General features: G+C 38.2%; 1 protein-coding gene across 8 annotated transcripts in view; it reads left to right on the top strand.

Moving 5' to 3' along the window:
- Positions 1–19,636, top strand: part of NEO1 (neogenin 1) — a 191,498-nt gene that overhangs the window by 146,840 nt on the left and 25,022 nt on the right. For 7 of the 8 annotated variants that reach the window (XM_035335485.1, XM_035335487.1, XM_035335483.1 and 4 more), the window contains exons 9-18: positions 328–482; positions 1,000–1,148; positions 2,219–2,357; positions 6,373–6,422; positions 7,336–7,480; positions 7,905–8,015; positions 11,375–11,569; positions 12,390–12,485; positions 13,617–13,840; positions 17,650–17,788. In XM_035335485.1, the coding sequence (XP_035191376.1) occupies positions 328–482; positions 1,000–1,148; positions 2,219–2,357; positions 6,373–6,422; positions 7,336–7,480; positions 7,905–8,015; positions 11,375–11,569; positions 12,390–12,485; positions 13,617–13,840; positions 17,650–17,788 (1,403 nt within the window). The remainder of the gene's footprint in view (positions 1–327; positions 483–999; positions 1,149–2,218; positions 2,358–6,372; positions 6,423–7,335; positions 7,481–7,904; positions 8,016–11,374; positions 11,570–12,389; positions 12,486–13,616; positions 13,841–17,649; positions 17,789–19,636) is intronic. The other variant, XM_035335482.1, reaches the window with a different exon arrangement.

Genomic DNA, 19,636 nt, shown 5'->3' with positions numbered 1-19,636 from the left:
ACAATGAATTATGGCATGCTGTTGGGAGAATAACAATGAAGCTACTTAGAATTTTTTGATGTTGAGTATAATTTATTCTTTTAGTGTGTATTTTTTTCAAAGACAAGCTACAAAATTAGAAGCTGTTTGTCACCAGCCATTTTGGCATATTATTGGTTTTGTGTAGTCAGGGTGGTATAAATAACCACATCATTAATACACAAGATACATTCAAATGGGATACATGTTAGATTTGTTCCAAGTAGCAACCATTTCTTTATCTACCCCTCAAAAACCCTCTTGCTAATCAATGATTGTTTCCGTGCCCAAACTTTTTGTTTCCCAAAGGGAACGTGTTGAAAATACAAGTCGTCCTGGAGAGACACAAGTGATGATCCAGAACCTGATGCCAGAAACAGTTTATGTCTTCAGGGTTGTGGCTCAAAACAAGCATGGCCCTGGAGAGAGCTCAGCACCACTGAAGGTGGCCACTCAGCCTGAGGGTAAGTGATAAATACTTTGAGCCTTTTGATTTTCAGATCGCCATTTTATTCCGTTTGTGGCCTTTCCCAGAATGAGGTGATACTCTTAAAAGTTGCACTTGCAGACCTGAGTTTCAAAACAATTTTCCATACCACTTTGGTATGCTTTATTCTCACTCTTAAGAAGAACTGATAAAACATACCTTGTTGAATTTTCTAAACTTTGTTATAGAAGAATACTTTTCAATTGTCATAAATTGTCAGAGAATAAAGGAAAACTAAGAAAATGCAAAGGCTGGGATTTGTTAGAGTTGCTCTGGACACATTGGGAGTCTGATGCAAGGAGGAGAAGCTCCTTCAGAAATTTGGTGTCGCCTTTACCCCTTGCCAGTGAATCCATGTGAAATGCTTAAATGCAGAAAAATACCCATCTTTGAACGTGAGTTTATTACTTGTGAAGTTGATGCCAAAATATTTAGCTCCTGAGAATGGATTGGTTAGGCTTGGTGACGAGCGGAGTTTCATGCTTACATTGCAGTTCAGCTTCCTGGTCCAGCACCCAATATCCGAGCATACGCCAATTCCCCCACCTCCGTTACTGTCACGTGGGAAACGCCGTTGTCTGGCAATGGAGAAATCCAGAACTACAAGCTGTATTACATGGAGAAGGGACAGGACAGTGAGCAGGTACAGAGCATGGCTCTTCCTGTGTGATGTACAATGCCAGTAACAGTGTTCTTTCTTTTATTATGTTTTTACCTTAAATTTCTAGAAGCACCTTACCAAGAGTTCATTTTTGTGACAGAAAGAAGCCTTTAGCCTAAAATACAGAAATATTTAAAATTAACCACCTGATTCATTAGAAAATGGTTTAATTCATTATTCAGCATGAAATATATTTGTATCAGAATTAAAACAGTTTTTATGTGATGGCTTACTTAGGTATTCAGCATCAACTACAATTTGGGATGTCCTTCTTATCACAAGAGGAAAAAACTGAATACCTGTTTCATCATGTAACAGTCCCGGTTCAGATGGTGTGAAGGATGTTTGCATAGGTTTTATAGGCTGGCTGTTTTTACGCTAACTGCTGATTTTAGCATGGTCCTAAATCCAAACTGTTCTCAATTCTTGAATCCGTTGATCTGATGATTGATATTTTGATATTGGTGAGTGTCTAATTAAATTTGCTTAGGATTCTACTGGAAGAATCCAGCATGTTCTATGCAAGTACAGGTTGCCACCTGAAAAATAATCACAGCTTTGGGAGAATTAAACCCAGTCATTTAATTTCCCACATGATGGTTTGTAACTACGATTCCAGCTTTAAAAAAATCCTAAGGGAAGAATATTTTTGTTCGTTAGTTAGCAGTTAAAATATTTTGACATTAGTTTTTTTTAAGGGAATGAGTATTCCTCAGATAAAATTACCTCTTCTACTTTTCTGTCTCACTGTTAAAAATATCATAAAAGTTTTACTAATAGACAAATTTTCTAGATCCCTTTTCGTTTGTAGAACCTGTGTCCATGTTGTGACTTAAATTGAATAGGTAGAACTTCCTCTTGCAAGCTGACTGATAGCATCTTTACAAGTCCTGGCTGCATATGACCGGGGGTTTGACTTGCACGTGCTGCGGAGTGCAAGTGGTGTCCTTCCTGCTATAGACTTTGAGTATTACTGAACTGAAAGTCTGAGAGGTTTATAATTGCAGACCTGACTCTGACCTTGACTCGTATGTATATTTGCTTATGAACAGGATGTTGATGTAGCAGGACTCTCCTACACCATTAATGGATTGAAGAAATACACAGAGTATAGTTTCCGAGTGGTAGCTTACAATAAACATGGCCCTGGCGTCTCTACGCAAGATGTTGTTGTACGTACGCTGTCAGATGGTAAGCTGCTTTATTCCAAGGCTTTTTGCAGGAATTATGTGGTAATTTCCTTTAAGTGGATTTCAAACCAGAAAGACTTCTCAGGTTGTTGTTCAGTGTTGCAGTGTTTTATTAATAATGTGGTTTCTGCATATGGCCATGCATGCCGAAAGTTCCCTTGGGGCTTTCCAAATTGGGCGAAGGAAAATTAATACACCTGCAAAAGTATCCGGTATTCCAATTACAAAACAACAGTGTCCTTAATTTCAACATCAGAAGTTTATTTCATGGGTTATTGGGTCTACAAAGTATTAAGAGTGGACAGAAACATAATTATATTGAACCCAACCACTCCAAATTGTTTTTTAGCTATTGTAATACTTTCATCTATGAGCAGAGTTCTGCTTTTGGAGTGTTTTTATTTTAATTGTGGTCATGTGGAAAAATGTTGCATGTCTTTGTTTGGACTCCAGCACAGGTATTATTAAATCAATTGTTTGTAATCCTGAAAGCAGGAGATGCTAACAGCATTTCCTGTAAGGCGAATAAGAAAGTAATGTGAGCAAATCTGGATATAAGAACAATTGAAGAATGATCACAGTTAATGTTAGCTTTTTTTTTTTTTTTCCTACAGAAGTTTAATTATACATAAGAACTGTCAGACTCAAAATGTGTGTCCAGAAGTTTGTTTCTATGGGATTTCTTGGCCCTGCAGTGGTTTCTATGTATTCACTAACTCAGTTGCTCTTCCGTGAAGCCTCTAATCATCCTCTTTAAACCCATGTCAACTCTTATCATCCACAACATCAAGTGGAGGATCCCACAACTAAACTTTCTTTGAAAAATCCCTCCCTTTTAGTCTGTTTTGAACCCTCTTAGTCTGTGTTAGTGTTACTTGCTGCCAACAGTTGTGCTGCCTGAAAGAAGAAATAATCAGTCTCCATCAGCCTTCTCTGTTCCACTCCTCATTTTATAGACCTCTGCTGTATTCTCCCTCATTCATCTATTTTCCAGATTAAGACAGAAATGGTTACTCATTTCTTCTGTGGAAGCTGTTTCAAGCTTCAGTGCCCTTTTCTGAACTTTTTTCTAGGTTTCTCATTTCTTATGTGCTTTTAAAAATGGAGGTAGGGAGGACCAAAATTGTATTAAAGATGCAAGTGTGTAATTACCGGCGTTTTTTGCTCATTCTGAGCACTGAAGTGACATTTTTGGGCTAGAGTGATCTTGCTACTTAGTGGAATTGGTTTGCTTAGAGCCATCGCTTTGCATGCGGAGTTAGGATCATTCTTCCCGTGTATGAATTCAATTGGTCACATTAATATCCAGGCACAGAACAGCCTCAGGTCTTTCTGCAGTTCTTTACCATCAGATCTTGTCTGTTCTGATATTTTGCACATTGCTGCTCATCCCCCTTTCATCCCTTACAAATGTGGGTAGCGACAGGGGTGTTAGCATGTGCCATGCCAGAGCTCCACAGGTCATCACCCACCATGTACGTTCCCACCTTCTCTTTCTTTTAGGCAGTTGTGTACTTGGGCAAGGACTTCCCGCCTATCCCATGGTTGCTTTGTTGCTTAAGAGCTCTCCAGCAGGTTTGTGATGCAAGATTTCCCCTTGAAAAGTGACAGATGTGTCATATTTCTCCATGTATCTATGAATTTCACACTTTATTATAGTTTCAGGCTTTTTGCTAATACAGATTTTGGTGTATTACCTGAGGTGTCCAATAGTTGCTCCAGCAGAACCCCTTGTAAATACTGGCATCTCCCAGTATCGTGGTAACTTTAAGTGAGCGGTTACAGCCTGCTGTAAGTAATGCAACCATTTCATTCCCAAGTTCCCTTAGCAATCCTGGATGAATAGCATCTAACCCTGCCAGTGTGCGGCAGCTTATGCCTGACACTTCTGTAACCCTGCCTATCGACATTTCAGTTGGAGAGTTGCTCTAAGTACCTTGTAAAGGATGTCATGGAAACCTCTCTGCTGCCTTCCATTCAGTACAAATGCAAAGCAGGTAGTTCATCTGGCCTTCCCTTTTCTTTTCCTATGATACCTTGGTCATCTGTAACTGCGTACTCTGAAGGGCTTCCGGCTCCTTACTTGTTGAGGAAGAATGCATTATTAGTTTTAATGTCATTTTCAAGTTTTCCTGATCTTCTTGTCACCTTGACCCGCATTTAACATATTGAAATTTATTTTCTACAGCTTTCTGAAGGATGTTCTTTTGCTTCTAACAGTTATGTAGCCCTGCTGCTTAACCATGCTGTTTTCCCCCTTCACTCTCTTGAATCTTTCTGGATGAACAATGCACATTTCCTTCCTGGGTTTTCCTGTTGTGGTGTCAGTACGCCCTCTCCATGCTTCCAGCAAATGTTTCATTCTTAGCTACCTTTTTTAGCAAGCTTCCTTGTTTTCACGTAGGTTTCTGTTCCTAACCTAAGTCTGTTACAGTGGTTTGTTGCAGAATAATTAGCTCTTCAGGTACAGCAATTTGAACCAGGGTTTATGTGCTGCTGGTAAGGATTGCATCTGTTCTCATAACTGTTCCTGATTTGTGGGAAACAGTGCTGTATCACAACTAGAAATACCATCAGCGCATCACACCCTGATAGAGGGCATGTCCCTTAGCAGCTCGTCCTTGCGGCCTCTCTGAACCAGCAGCATGTCAGGTCCTCCTGCTGCACAGCCTACCCAAACAGCCTGAGCCCTTCTTAGCGGAGCGCGGAATATCAGCCCATAGGAAATACATTTTCTTTGTTGATCTGGTTAATCTGGTAATCTGGTCTGAGTTTAGGCTTACTTTGACATAAAATGCACTTTGCATGCAGTAAGGTACACGTATATGCATTTACATTCATAAATCCTTTCCTGCGTCCTGCCGATCTTCTGTCTCTTGCCAAGTCTGCGATATACGCGTTAATTATTAATCAAGCTTCGTGAAACCCAGGACATTTTAGGTTGTCTTGAAAGCAGGCACCAACTGCATAAAACAAGAACAGCAAGAATTGGCTCAACTTTATTTCATTTCCTCCTCTTACCTGCTGTTCTTGCTTTTTAAAGGATCTAGTCCCTAGTCCTTAGGTCTGGTGATCTCAGACTCAGTTCAGTTGGCAAGAGGGGAGGAAAAATAAACCGTCGATATCTCAATTTCGGTAATGGGAGAGGGGTATTAAACCACACCCTGGGGTACCTTTCACTTAGCACTTTCACTCATTTATGCACTCAGGATTGTTTTCTTAGGCATTGTTCTGCCTGGTGTGTGTTATCTGGAAAATGGATTATTGTGGCCGGAACAATCTCTAGTCCTGTTGTACCTTTAGTTCCCTGTCCTTGTGCTTTGTTGGATTCTCAGCTCCCTGTCGGGAACACTTATCTATGCCTTTGAGATAACACTTGAGAGTTTTTCACCTCTGGAGAGCTGCAGAGACTTCCTTGCTTTCAGTTTCTCTCGTATGTAACTTGTTTGTGTAATGGACTTCAACTGTCCTGACCAGTGAGTTGCTACAGCAAGTGAAGAACTAGCAAAGAGTGGAGATTCAGAAGCAGAAACTGCCTTTGCAGTGCACTTCAACTCTGCACTTTTCAGTAGCACAGACACATCTTGACTGAGGTTTTCCTGTTACAGCAAGTCGTGAGACAATAACCAGGGCTGGAATTTTAACTGGATTCCCAGAATCAAGCATCTAAATGAAAATCTTGATTTGGAAAATGACTGAGCATGATCTCTTAGAGTTAACGGGAAGTACCTTTAAATATAAGGCTTTTTATTTAAATACTTGTGATAAGTAAAGGCCTGAATAAAAAGTGAGTTATTTTTTGTGATGAAAGTAAATCTCCTAAGCCAACCACTCACCGTGTCAGAAAGCATGTGTAGAATTTTGTAGTCACTTTAGATTGTGTCTTAAACCTGAATGGTTTGTACTTCCATAATGAATGATATCAGAGAGTAGTTGTACATGGAAATACAGTATGGAAGTACATGGAAATACATTATCTGGAAATGTTTCAGTTGTAATTTCTTTAATGTTTCTAGTCCCCAGTGCTCCACCACAGAACCTAACGCTGGAGGTGCGGAATTCCAAGGTAAGATGCTGAGAATTTGTTTTTTGTAATGGGTAAGTGGAAGGTGGGCTCTTAGATTAGCCAGAATTTGGAGTTGCTTTTGGGTCTTTCTTCTACCATGCTGCTTTTCAGCTGTCTATGAGTTGCCCAACAGGAAAATATCTGTATGTGGGTCTCAAGGCATTAGAAACTCCAATCCAGTTGTGGGCTGCGCACAGCACAATGCCGTGGAGGCAGTGACAGTACTCCAGAGCATGGAGACTAGTTATGAAAGGTTTAATCAGGCACAAAAGCCTGAAGCACCAGAGCTTGAATATGTTCCTGGTGATTAATTATTGTTTACAGTGTGTATACATACATATGTCTGTTTACAAGGTCCTGGGCCCTTTAAAAAAGAAAATTATGTACTTAACCATTATTACTTTAGTGATTATGATTGAAGATTTAAAAAAAAAAATCCTTTTCTTAACCCTTTTTCCAATGTTGTCTTCTACTGCATCTATGGTAAAACCCAGCAGCTTCATGCACATAAACTACAGTTCAGATAACTTGTACCCGTTGAAGAACATATCACTTCTTAAGGACAGCCCCTCAAGTAAACCGTATCTTAATGTAACCCAAAGAAGATGGAAAGGGAAACCCAAGAGGCCATTTGTGAAACTGGAATCAGGAGGTCTAATAGGATTGAAGCACTTTGAGGCAAACTTATAGGCACTTGTATGACCTGTGCTGCTGCTGAATCACAGTTCTTTTTACTTTTTACAGATAGCATTTTTCTCTTTTTACAGACAGCACGTGTTTTACATATATGGAAATGCAGTGTATTCTGTCTGCATGTTTTCCCACTTTGTGTTTCTTAAATATTAGCACTAGAGTATTTTTCTCAGGCTGCGTGGGAGGCGATGACTTTGTAATTATCTTCTGCCTTCCACAGAGCATCATGCTACACTGGCAGCCTCCTCCTGCAGGGACACACAGTGGGCAAATCACAGGCTACAAAATTCGCTACCGTAAAGTGTCCCGTAAGAGTGATGTAACTGAGAGCATCGGTGGGACCCAGCTTTTTCAGCTAATTGAAGGTGAGCTGTTACTTGCAAGCATTTGTTATCGTAGGGGTTTCTTAGGTGCTTTCAGTGGGCTGAGGCACAGAGACTTAGATCTACATGCTTATGTAGTGTTCTTACATTTAAATGTAGAATGAAAACACTTAAAAGGAGTGATGGTAACTTCTGAGGTAGTCTGAGCCAGCTAGTGGTAACTGAAGCCTGTTCTTTAGCCCTAGTTTTGCCTTTGAGTTGCTAAGTGGACTGGACAAGCCCTCTTAAAACCTTTATAGAAGGGCATAGGGGTTGCATGGAGAAGGTGGTTCTGAGCTCATTGTGTTTCCTGAATGGCAGAAAGAAAAGTATGGAGAAAATTCCTCTATTTTAATTAAGAATTGTGATTCCTGTGTTTGCGGTTGGACTTGCTGTTTTGATATCTTGGATGCTCTTTGTCTCCCAGGTCTTGAACGAGGCACAGAATACAGCTTTCGAGTAGCTGCCTTGACTGTTAACGGTACTGGACCAGCTACTGACTGGATATCAGCAGAAACATTTGAGAGCGATCTAGATGGTAAGATAATAAGTGTGAAGTTATGTGTGACTCCAAAGACAGGGCACAGTAAAGTTTGATTTTTTAAAAGGCAGAGATGATGTTGTTGAATTTTTTGTTATGTATTCTAATATCGCAACGTGTTATATTTATGATGAAGTGCAATTAATCTCTATTTTATTATGAAATTCTTACCAAGTCAATAAAATGGCTTAAAATTAAATCCTGCTTCTACACTTTCTAGTACTGTATGTTAGCACTATGTTTTTCCTGCTAAGAAATACTCAGTTTTGAATGACAGTGCCAGTGATTCGGTATTTAAATAATAATACATAATAAGATGTATGTAATAATAATGGCTCGATTTTTATACTGCAATAAAATTCATCTTGTTAATCATGCAGTTGTTTACAGGCTATAAAGTGGAGGTAGGAGGACTGTTTTCCTTGAGGAAGTAAAATAGTGATTATGTATTTATGGCACACCTAAATTATGCTAATGAAACCATTGAAGCATTGCTCAGAGAATTTAGCGTAGTGATTTGATATTCAGAGATACAGTGAGTGACTACTCATACTGTTGACTGCAGTATGGAGTATTGGTGTCTGCATGGTGGCTGCAGCATTGGGGTGTAAGTGTAAACTTTGCTGAATGCAGGAGAGATGCCATGGTAGGAAAGGAGCAGTAGAGAACACCGCTGCTGTCCGTAGGTCTTTGAATCTTACCGCTGTTTTATTGCTACTATGCTTTGTTAAAAGCTTTTTCCTCTATTTTTTTTCTTTCTTGTACTTGAAGAGGACATTTGGCATATAGTAAATGTTACTTTTTGCCACTTAAAAAAAAAAAAAAAAAAAAAAAAAAAAGATTGATTATATTTCCAGTGCTGGTAGACTACTGTAGACCAGATTTTCCACCAGAAATGAAGACTTGTCTACCAAAGCCATAGATTCATAATATGTGGCATACAGAACCACGCTAACATCTTGTTTTTTTTCAGTGCCAAGGTTAACAATAAAAGTAGAAAAAGTTCTGTGAAAAATGTTGACCTTTGTCAATTGTCCCAAAGGTTTGGTATTTACTACACTAGGATGATTTGCAAGCGGAACCTGATTCTTGCAGGATTCTGATAAGCAAATTTGTGAGCATCTCCCAGAATTTGACTGCAAGCAATTGAAATTGCGGCAGAGAAGTGCCATTTCTAACAGGCTGGCAACGGCAGATCGCTTGGGAACTGCCTAGATGTTGCTGATGATTCCGGGCAGCATATTTTTGGCAGTTCCTATTTCAAAAAAACATGTGATCAGTTCTTTTGCACACAAGTTCCTTATGCTTCTTGCAGGTCATTCTCCATCCTCGCTGTCTTACAAAGTAGCTCGAGGGTAATACTAGCTGAATTAATGTTGCAGGTTGCCAGTAATGCCTTTCACATCTGTGTGACTGGAGATTCAGTTATGTGGCAGCTGGAAGACAGAATTACAAAAGAGATCCAATATTTGTTCTACACTGTTGGAAGATTGCTTCAACAGTCAGCTGATTAAACCCCTTGAGAGCCCATTTTTCAATCTGTATTATGCAAAGCTGATGTTCAACTTAATATTTGTCCTCTTATTTTTTACTTTCCATTGCTTAATCAAGAGCAGCAGAAAAACTAATGTTAACAGTAGAGTTCAGTTTTGTAGCTATTTAAAATTTGCTTTTTAGAGCTGAAATGACTTGCATGTGTGTGTCTATCTTCCTTTATCTGGATATGACGCAACCTTGCAGTTTGAAATACCACTAATTCATCCAGCTGAAGGCAATATATTTTTTTACCTTTCTTTCCTTAGTAATCTCACATGGATGTTTTTAATACTTTAATTTTAACATGTGGATGTTTTAAATGGTCTATTTACAACCAATCCCAAGTTCAGTATGCATCTATACATCTATACATGTAATTTCTTTCTATTCCATGGCTGCTTTTGAATTTAAATAGAATATAATTAACTTTTATCATGTCATCAATGCAAGTGGGAGCCAGACAGTTACAAATCTGTGTTAGTAGGGCTGTGTAATTTTGCAGAGTTGGTGCAAGTCCCACAAGGAGTTCATATGCAAAAGGTGTTAAACAGTTGTACAAAGTTTATCCCCAGCACAGTGACTTCTGTGCAGTTTAAAATGTCATCTCTTACATTGCAATTCTGTAGCTTTTCTGTATTTAATAGTTGTGAACTTTAATTGATCAGCTGTGTCAGCTGGAGGCAATAAACTCCCTCGGCAAGCAGTCCAATGGCATATTATGATCCAAATAATACTGTTGTGGTGTTTTATTAAATGTTTTTAGATAAATGCAGCATGTTTCATTAAAAGGCAATCCCTGCAGGAAGCAGAACTCTCTGAACAGATTTTATTTTAGAGCGGGGAACTCAGTTTACTATTGCAGAAAATATTTAATATCTGTCACCATATGGCGGGCTCCAGTGACCTGACAAAAGCAATTATTTCTTTTCTGAGAAGTCAAAGGTACGGATGTTAGTACATGCCGTTTTGCTTTCAGATTGCTTTTAAGTTTTTTTCAGCACTGGGGAAAAGTCATTTTAGTAAAAATATTAGGGGACCACACTTAGATACCGTGGAAGTATCCTTCTGTTTTTAGGGATCTACATTCCATCTCGCTGCTGGATTATGATTAGATTTGTGTTGCTTGTGGGAGTAGGGTTTGAGCATTTGACATGGACTCTGATTATTCATTCTTGAGGTATGAACACGTAGTCCCTGCGTACATTTTGTGAGTTATGTAAAAAGGACTTAAGGATTTAAGCAGTGACAAGAAAGGTGGCATCAGTTACAGGACAAATCACAACAAACCTTTGCCACAAATGCAATATTCAGTTTACTGAGAGTTGTTAGAGCTTTGGAATATTCTACCTAATCCTACAGTGAGCTCAGAATGTTCATTTCATTGTGATTGTGTTTTCAATACAGTTATTTAATGCCCACAGTAAGTAATATCATGGAACTAAAAGCAGACTGGGGAGGAGAAGAATGTGATAATTGAATGAATATTTTGAAAAATTACAAATTGAAAAGGACATGTACAAATACATATATAAAAATCTGCCTTGAAGCAGATCTGGTATTTTCTTCAGCATGACTGTCTTTTCTTTTAAAAAGAGTATCTATTAAAATATACTAATGTACAAAACAATGATAATTTTCATCTGCTTATTAGAGAGCTCTCTGCTCTCTCTTATACAATAAAACCGTCTCCTTTGGACCATACTCATTTTAATACAGGAGCAGAGTACAAGTGCTACATTTTACCGTACCAGCTCATGGTTCTTCATGTAATTACCTTTATGTAAGAGCAATCCTTTAAATCTGTCATTTTTCTTTAACAGAAACTCGTGTTCCTGAAGTTCCAAGCTCCTTACATGTCCGTCCGCTTGTCACCAGTATTGTAGTGAGCTGGACTCCACCTGAAAACCAGAACATCGTGGTAAGGGGCTATGCTATAGGGTATGGCATTGGCAGTCCTCATGCACAGACCATCAAGGTGGACTATAAACAGAGATACTACACCATTGAAAACTTAGGTAAGGAAAAGAAATCAACACCAGGGCCAATGTTTCACTTCTAGTTTATATTCCCGCTTTCTAATCATGATATGACAAAGATAGAAGACTATCAGAGTGTCTTCTAAAAGGATCTTTATCATTATGAAGATAATACATTGGGATGCCAGACGGTTGATAAATTTAAAACAAACTCATTTTTCTGTTGATGTCAAAGAGGCAGAGGAACTAAAAAAAAAATAATAAATAAATAAATGCTAAATTCACTGAGCTTGAAGCATAGTGCATTTTGATTTGATGCATTCCCTTCCAGAACTATTATGAAAACTTTCATGCTGAGCAGCACTTCTTTATTCTCCTTCCGGAGCTGCAAAGCAGTTTGCTTCAGGCAGAAAAATAAACTAAAATGTCAAGTTACTGTGGCATCTACTTTAAAATACAGGATAGACCCTCCGCAGAATTGCCTGTGGTAGGTAAGATATCCTGATAGCAAAATAAATGTATTTTGAACTGTTGGGAAATTCCCTAAAATTGGAGCATTAGATAATATTTAGTAGAACAACCTAAAATGGTCATTTTAGAATGTTTTTCCTCATTACTAGCTTGACTGTACTTAAGGTGGATGTGCTCTGACTACAGACTTCTGCTGTATGAGGGCTGTTGTACACTAACAGAAGGTCTGTGTGGAGACTTTCACAGTGCAAACTTATTCTTTGTATTTCATGTATTTTACTTAAAAAACAAAATACTGAACATAGCAGAGAAAACATAGAGGGGAAAAAAACAGGATGATTCATAAACAGGTTGCACTGAAAATATACTACTATTTTTTTTCCTTTAGACCCGAGCTCCCACTATGTTATAACTCTGAAAGCATTCAACAATGTTGGTGAAGGAATTCCTCTCTATGAGAGTGCAGTGACCAGGCCTCATTCAGGTAAAGGCAAGGGGCTGCTTTTAAGTTGTGCATTGCTGAAAATCAGTAACATACCTTCTGCATGGCAGATGAAAATGTGATTATATGTCATGTAAACGTGTGGTTTTTCAGTGTCATCAAGTACTCTCCATTTCCTTAACTGATTGGCCTTACTGTTTCAGTGATTGCCTTGCATGGTTCATCCATTTATTTAACTGCCTAAAATTAATACTATTTTTAAATTACAAAATTTATCTTTTAACAACTTACAGATGTTCTTATTTTAAAAGTTATCATTACATTAGCAAAAATTTTATGGGTACAATTCTAAAGTTGTTGTTTTGTTTTTAGGGACAAGTATAGGGTTTTTTGTCTTTACACGGAGCTTTTGAATATGATGCCTTCACTTTCTTTGTCTAAGTCTCAGTCTGCCATTACTTATGTTAAACAAGTTCTTGGCTTAATTGTTTTTCGTCTTGTAACACATTAATACAATGAAAAATTTGTTTGCAAGTGAGCTACTACTAACGTATGGCTCGCAGTGCTCCCTGCTAGACTGTTGACATTATTTAGTTATTTTGTACAAATGTTTAACACTTCTGTTTGTTTTAATCTCCTGAAAAGTAAGAATTCTGATAGATTTTGTAGGGGACATGGGAATTCAATTTTTTTCAGTTACTGCAAATTTGCATGATACATGGGATTTGCCTGCCATGAGCATTCTTTAAAAGATGATGGGAGTTACTTTTATGAAGTGGCATTTACCCATCTAGAAGTCCCACTCTTTTTCCTCCTCGCTGTTTTCTGGAGGAGCAATCAATGGATGTTCTGAGGCAAACAAAGTCAAAATTAAAACTACTGGATATTTGGGGTTCTTAGGCCCTGATTGCATGCTCTCAGTGCTAATGGCTAGGCGGCAAACTATAGCATAGATATGTCGTCATTGTCTTATGGGAACACAATGCAACAGTAATTGTATTAGTCAGTCTTATGTCACCTATTAACTCTGGCTTTTCTCTCTTTTTCTCCATTTCTCACCTTCATTTCATTGTATTACCCTGCATTTCCCCTTTTTTATTTTTGTTTACATTAAAATGCCACCTTCTCCCTTTTTAATTATAATACACTACTTTTTACCCATCAATTCCCTAGACACTTCCGAAGTTGATTTGTTTGTTATTAATGCTCCATACACTCCAGTGCCAGATCCGTCTCCCATGATGCCACCGGTGGGAGTTCAGGCTTCCATTCTGAGTCATGACACCATAAGGATCACTTGGGCAGACAACTCTCTGCCAAAGAACCAGAAGATCACTGATGCTCGCTACTACACAGTTCGCTGGAAAACCAATATTCCTGCAAATACAAAGTACAAGGTATTGGAGTTTCAACAATGCTGGCACAGCTGGGATATTCTAATGACAAGTTTCATGTTCATGCTAGGGTTAAGCGAAAGCTGAGAGTCAAGAGATGTGCTTAGAAAGCAGTATAGATCTGTATCTGGTTTTATTTGTGTTCACACATCAGTAGCACTCGGTTAAATCATTGCTTCAAAAGTTCTTCTGGGTTTGGTGGAAGGAGGTGTTTGTGGTCTCTGGTATATGTGTGAGAGGTTGAGATGTTGCATATGAGTGAATGGAAGAGTTGACTTGGGCAAGGAAGGAAGACTCTTCCAGAATGACTTTCTGCTGGGGAGCTGTGGACACAGTGACAGTTCCCTACTTTCTTCTTCACCTTGACATGATGGCTTTTTGTGACATGTGGGCTTACCTTAGAGGAGCCAATAATGCATTAATAAGGTATGTGTTACTAATGGTTTCTCTCCAGTTAGCAGAGGACTCTGAATCTGTGTGGTGTGGTGAGTCATTCACTGGGAAATATTTACTCTTTTAAGTCTTTTTTTTTTTTTTTTTTTTTTTTCCAGTTTTAAAACCCTTTATGTTCAGGGTTCCCTTTGGGAACAGATGGCCACAAAATACATAACGATAACTTTATGATATTGTTGCCTGCCTTGAATTGGAGATCTAATCTGGGGTTGGATTTTTCAGTTTGGATCTTTTGAGTTGGTTGGTTGCATTTTTTAATTTCCAGAGCTGTTTGGAGGCCTGAAAAATGCTGACTGCAAATTTCACATTTGAAATGAGACTCAGAGGAAATGGTTGTTAAAATATCCAGCTAGTGGAGCTCCCTTTATGCTCTTAGAGAGCAATCTTGTTACAAACCAGATATTTTTTTTGATTGAAATGAAAAGATGTATGTATGTGTGTTCCTCCTCTAAAGGCAAGTTATTTATGAATTCACATTCCTGAGTCATGTGCAGAGGATGTCTCAGGAGTGATTTATATAATGCTGCAGTTTCATTAGTTAAGAGCTTAAAAAAAACCACTCTCAGTGGTAAATGAAATACTCCCACTGTTCTCAGTGCTGGCAGCCAGTGGTCAAGAAGTTTTACTCTGAACCAAAAATAATATGTAATGATGGAATATAGTTCAAAATTACTCATTTAAAAAAGCATTTGCCTCAAAGGACCTAAGTATGAAACATTTGCCCTAAATCATCATTTTTAAACCATGATGTCTGGAGAACTTGCTTCCGGCTTTTCTTTCTTTGTTTCAGTGATAAAATCTGTACTGCTCAGTTGAACAAAAACAAATGGCAATTTTAAGACAGGCAAAACCTCTTTTCAGCAGTGCTGTTGAATAAGCTGCTGTATTTCAGTCAGGTCTTTGGTTACTTTATTAAGTACAGACTAGTGTATTGCTCATCATGGCCATCTCTCTAGAAGCTTTGCTACCTATTGCACATTTTGAGGCTGTTTGCCGAGTTGCATGAGAGCTTCTCCATTACACAGCCTCGCACACAGAAATCTTACCTTCAGGACAGTTCTCTGGTATCCAGAGCTACATCTGTTCATCCTGGTGTTGTTTCATCCACCACTCCCTTCAATAAATGGGATGTTGATATAGTTTGTTTCGTAATTTTCCACTTTCTATGCTTACATTCACAAAATACTTATGCAAGAAGAGGGAGCATGCTTCAAATGCAAGTACAAACCTCAAGGAGCCATATTTTCTTAAGTCTGTATAGGAGTTGTGTCCATGCAGAGCATATAAACACAGGAACAGATGTAATATAGTTCCTGAAGCTGAAATACTCCACTGTGCTTTGAACCGTGTAGCTTCACTAATGTGGATCAGAGAGCATTTTTCAAAGAATCTTTGTTGGTGGCGAGGGGTTGTCCTGTGCACAGGCTCCCTGTGATTTATATCAGCTGTGCTCTCAAGCATAAGCTAAAATATTAAATCTTAACTTAGATCTTATAGGACTGTATAAAAAAAATATATATTTTACAAGGTAATATTTATGATGTTTATTTCTAGTAGGTGAGCAGGGTTTAGTATAATGGGATATGCTGTGATCTTAAAAACAGTAAATGGCATAAAAATAGAGAAGGAAGCAGAGAAGTCTTGCACTCTGGTTTGGCCTTTCATGTGTCATTTACATTCAGGAAGATGTGTACTGAAACTAAAAGGTACCAAGCTTCAAAGTCATAGATGAAAATATAACTTTAACCTTTAAAAAGGAGTCCAACTGCCACGTATGGCTGAAGCTAGGAGCTAAAAAGTGCTGTAAACAGAACTGAGTGCTTAAATGGTGTTAGGGTTTTCCAGAGATTGTGGAGAGGAAGAAATGTGAGCACTTTGCAGGGGTAAGTCCAGCTCATAATGCAAGACATTAGGAAAAGACTTCTCTGTTGGACTTGACATTACATTATTATCTAGGCCAAAAGTTTTTGCAGTTTCTACTGTAGCATCACTGTTTTCCTCATGTCCCTGAGCTGCATTGCAAAGAGCCTGGAGAAAATGTTGCTTGGCACTCAGAGAGCTGATGAAAAGCTCTTCTGAGCTCATGGTTTCATGTTTGTACTAGGCAGGTTGTGTTCAGTCAAGCTTTGCCACAGAATACAGGAACTGTTCTGCTCTACACTTAAATATTTGAACCATTTAGCCACAATCACATTTACTTTGAAAATCCACTGAATTTTTTGCACAAGTTAAGGTTTAAAGGTAATGGAAGATTTGATTTTGATTAGTTTTATGATGTCTTTATCGTCTGTCAAATCCTATAATGTCTTAACTGGCAAAATGCACCTCTGTGAACAAGCAAAGTACTCTGTACAAATTTAAGTATCACTTGGCTGACAGCTTTTTGAACTTTAACCTGGTGTAGCAAAAATCTGTCATTGTATACTTGAGAAATAAGAGTTCTCTCTGCAGAATTTGGCCATATTATTTGTCGAGTCTTCAAGGAATATGCATTTATAGGTGGTCTTTTCCTTGAAAAAGAAATCACTGAAAACAGTTGTTTTCTAAAGGCAATAGTTATTTATTAATACAGGTGTTGTATGACCCTGCTGTATTTGGAAACAGCTAACTATTGAATTCTACATTTAGATTTGTGTAGGTCAAGGTAAGGAATACAGATAGATACAGAAACCTCTTTCTTTTTTCCATATGCCTCAAGTACGTGCTGTTTATGTTTAGGTCATGTATAACAACCATCAGATAGTTTGATTTAAAGGTCGAAAACTCTAGGTAAATGGCTGAGTTACAAATCACAGTATAAACCATGTGTGGTTCAGTGTTTGGTCCTAGATAACAACCCTTTCTGATAAAAACCTAAGTGTTAATAAAGCGTCAGCATCTTCGAGTCTCTCAGCACCTGTACCTTCACTTGATTTTTTTTATTGTTATTTTTAAATATTTTAAAAATTCACTGAAAATGTTAACAGGAATTTGAAAGGAAGATGTGGATTTCATGAAGGACTTCTACTGTTAGCTGTGCTTCATTGCTTTCCCTAGTTAGATCAGTTAATGAAATGCTGTAAATTAACCCCCTGCCAAGTAGTCAGTGATTCAGCCTGCTGCATAAGCATGCCCTGGACCTCGTATTGCTTTTTTAAGGAATATCTGTAATTGATATTAAATGTTTTTACTCTTTGCAGAAGGAATTTCTAGCTCAGGATAAAACAATGGCACCTTAATAGTTGATTAATGAATTGCAAGACAGAGCAAAAACGTTAGAGAATTGATGACTGTGGTTATATTACCTGAGACGGGTGTCTGAGAGCTGGTGATGGATGGTTATCAGTTCAGAAGTTACTGACACTTTGTTTTTCTTTCAGACTGCAAATGCAACCACTCTGAGCTATTTAGTGACTGGGTTAAAACCAAATACCTTGTATGAATTCTCTGTGATGGTGACTAAAGGTCGAAGATCAAGTACTTGGAGTATGACAGCACATGGAACAACTTTTGAATTAGGTAATCATCTGTGCCTTTCTGGAATGGTTGACAACTGTGATGAAATCAATAAAATCTTGTCTGCCAGAATCCTGGAGGAGCGAAAGCATGTATTTAAAATGATTATGCTGAGGAGTTCTTTCTGGGGGGTTCTTTTCTTTCTAGTTTGGCCAGAAATTCTGATTAAAAAAGAAAAACATACTCCAAAATTCAAAGGGATGATTGCATGCAAAAGAATTTACATCAGATTACAGAGAAGTAATGAATAATGTACCACAGTTCACAGACAGGAGAGAATAAAGAAGCATACAAAGACAATAATCTAGCAAGTAATTTAAATTCGGTATCATGATGATGATTATTACAGTGAGGAAGTGCATGAGGCAAATGAATCAAAACCAAAATCCCAATAAAAATTAAGACATCTAAATGAACCCTAAATTACTCTTCTTCAACGTGAATAGGCATAGCACTTCCCAGGGCTGCAGAAGTGATGCACTCTCCAAGTAGAGAGCAGGAGAGGGTTTGTAGCTGCTGGGAGGAACTTGGGCCCAGTGAGTAGCTGTGAGCTCCAGAATCTCCTGACCTGTCCCTCATTAGCCCCCATCATCCCACAGTGAGAAATGATCTTTGTGCAGTTGAATTTACTGTTTATTATGCTGGTGTTTCTGTTTATTTGAAGAGTAGGGACAAAAAAGAGCCTATTCAAATTACCCTGCAGTTCTCAGACTAGATTAAATTACAGCAAAAAGTCAAGTATGTGAAGAATTGGTCAGGTCATCCAAATATTCTAAAACAAGGATTAAGAAAAAGATTAAATCAGCAAGCTCCTAACTTATTCTGAAGTCCCATAACCCGTAGTGAGCATCAGTTGCTTTTGAAAACATTGTCTTAGTTTTTGGTGAGAGTGATGTATTTGCCCAGAGGTAGGTGGCCTTGTCAGAATGCACTCCCCCAAAAACGGAGGACATCAGAGCAGTGGAACTAGCCCAGTTTGCATGGAGCCTTGCTTCCCCTTCTGATTGCTATGCACATCCAGTGTTCAAACGGTATTTGGTACACACACACTGTTCTCATCCATAACTCTGTGCAGGGATTGTAAAAGTTGCACAGATAAAGTTCTTTGAAGAGAATTTGAAACTCAGAAAGTGCAGGAGCGAGGGTGAGATAGAGGCAGTTTCATTTCTTCCATTTAAATAGAGTCCATTTCTAGTTGGGGCACTTGTAAGGAATATTTGTAAATATGACCTAAAAGCTTGGGAACTAAGAGGCAAAAGAAAAAAAGCAAAAGCTAAATATATTTTCTCATAACACATCTTGTGATTTATATTACTCGCCAAATTCCTGAGTGTGTGACTCATTATTTTTGAATACTCATGACTTGCAGCGTTGTACAGGACTTGCTCCTCAACTAAGACTGAAGAAAAATAGAGGATAACTGGTTTCAGTGTTGTTCTCTGCATTACTAATCTCTTGAGGGCTAGTCCTGAGGTTTCTTTTTTCTTTGAAGCTTACTCTAAGGCCTTGAGTAGTGCTTTACATCATTTCTGTGGAGCATGCTTTTAAGTATCTAGGCTAATTATTACAGTAACTTTTGAATCTCTTTTGCCATCCCTGGTTTTTTCCGCCTATTATTCTGCATTGGGATAAGAGGTAGCCACATCAGAGGATGTGCAAATTAATTTCTAATAGGTAATATACATAAAGCTCTTTAAATGTGGAAAGCACTGTGTAAGCACTAAATGTTACTGTTAACGGTATTAAATATCCAAGGCAAATACACTTTGCTACCTAATTAAAAGTCTAATGTTTTTCATAATGTGGCATTCCAAACTGTAGCTGGTTAATGCACCTTTGGAGACGTGGGCT

This window comes from Oxyura jamaicensis, chromosome 10 (genome assembly GCF_011077185.1).
Source record: "Oxyura jamaicensis isolate SHBP4307 breed ruddy duck chromosome 10, BPBGC_Ojam_1.0, whole genome shotgun sequence".
In the NCBI taxonomy this organism is placed as follows: Eukaryota; Metazoa; Chordata; class Aves; order Anseriformes; family Anatidae; genus Oxyura; species Oxyura jamaicensis.
This window is presented reverse-complemented; position numbering and strand designations above follow the sequence as displayed.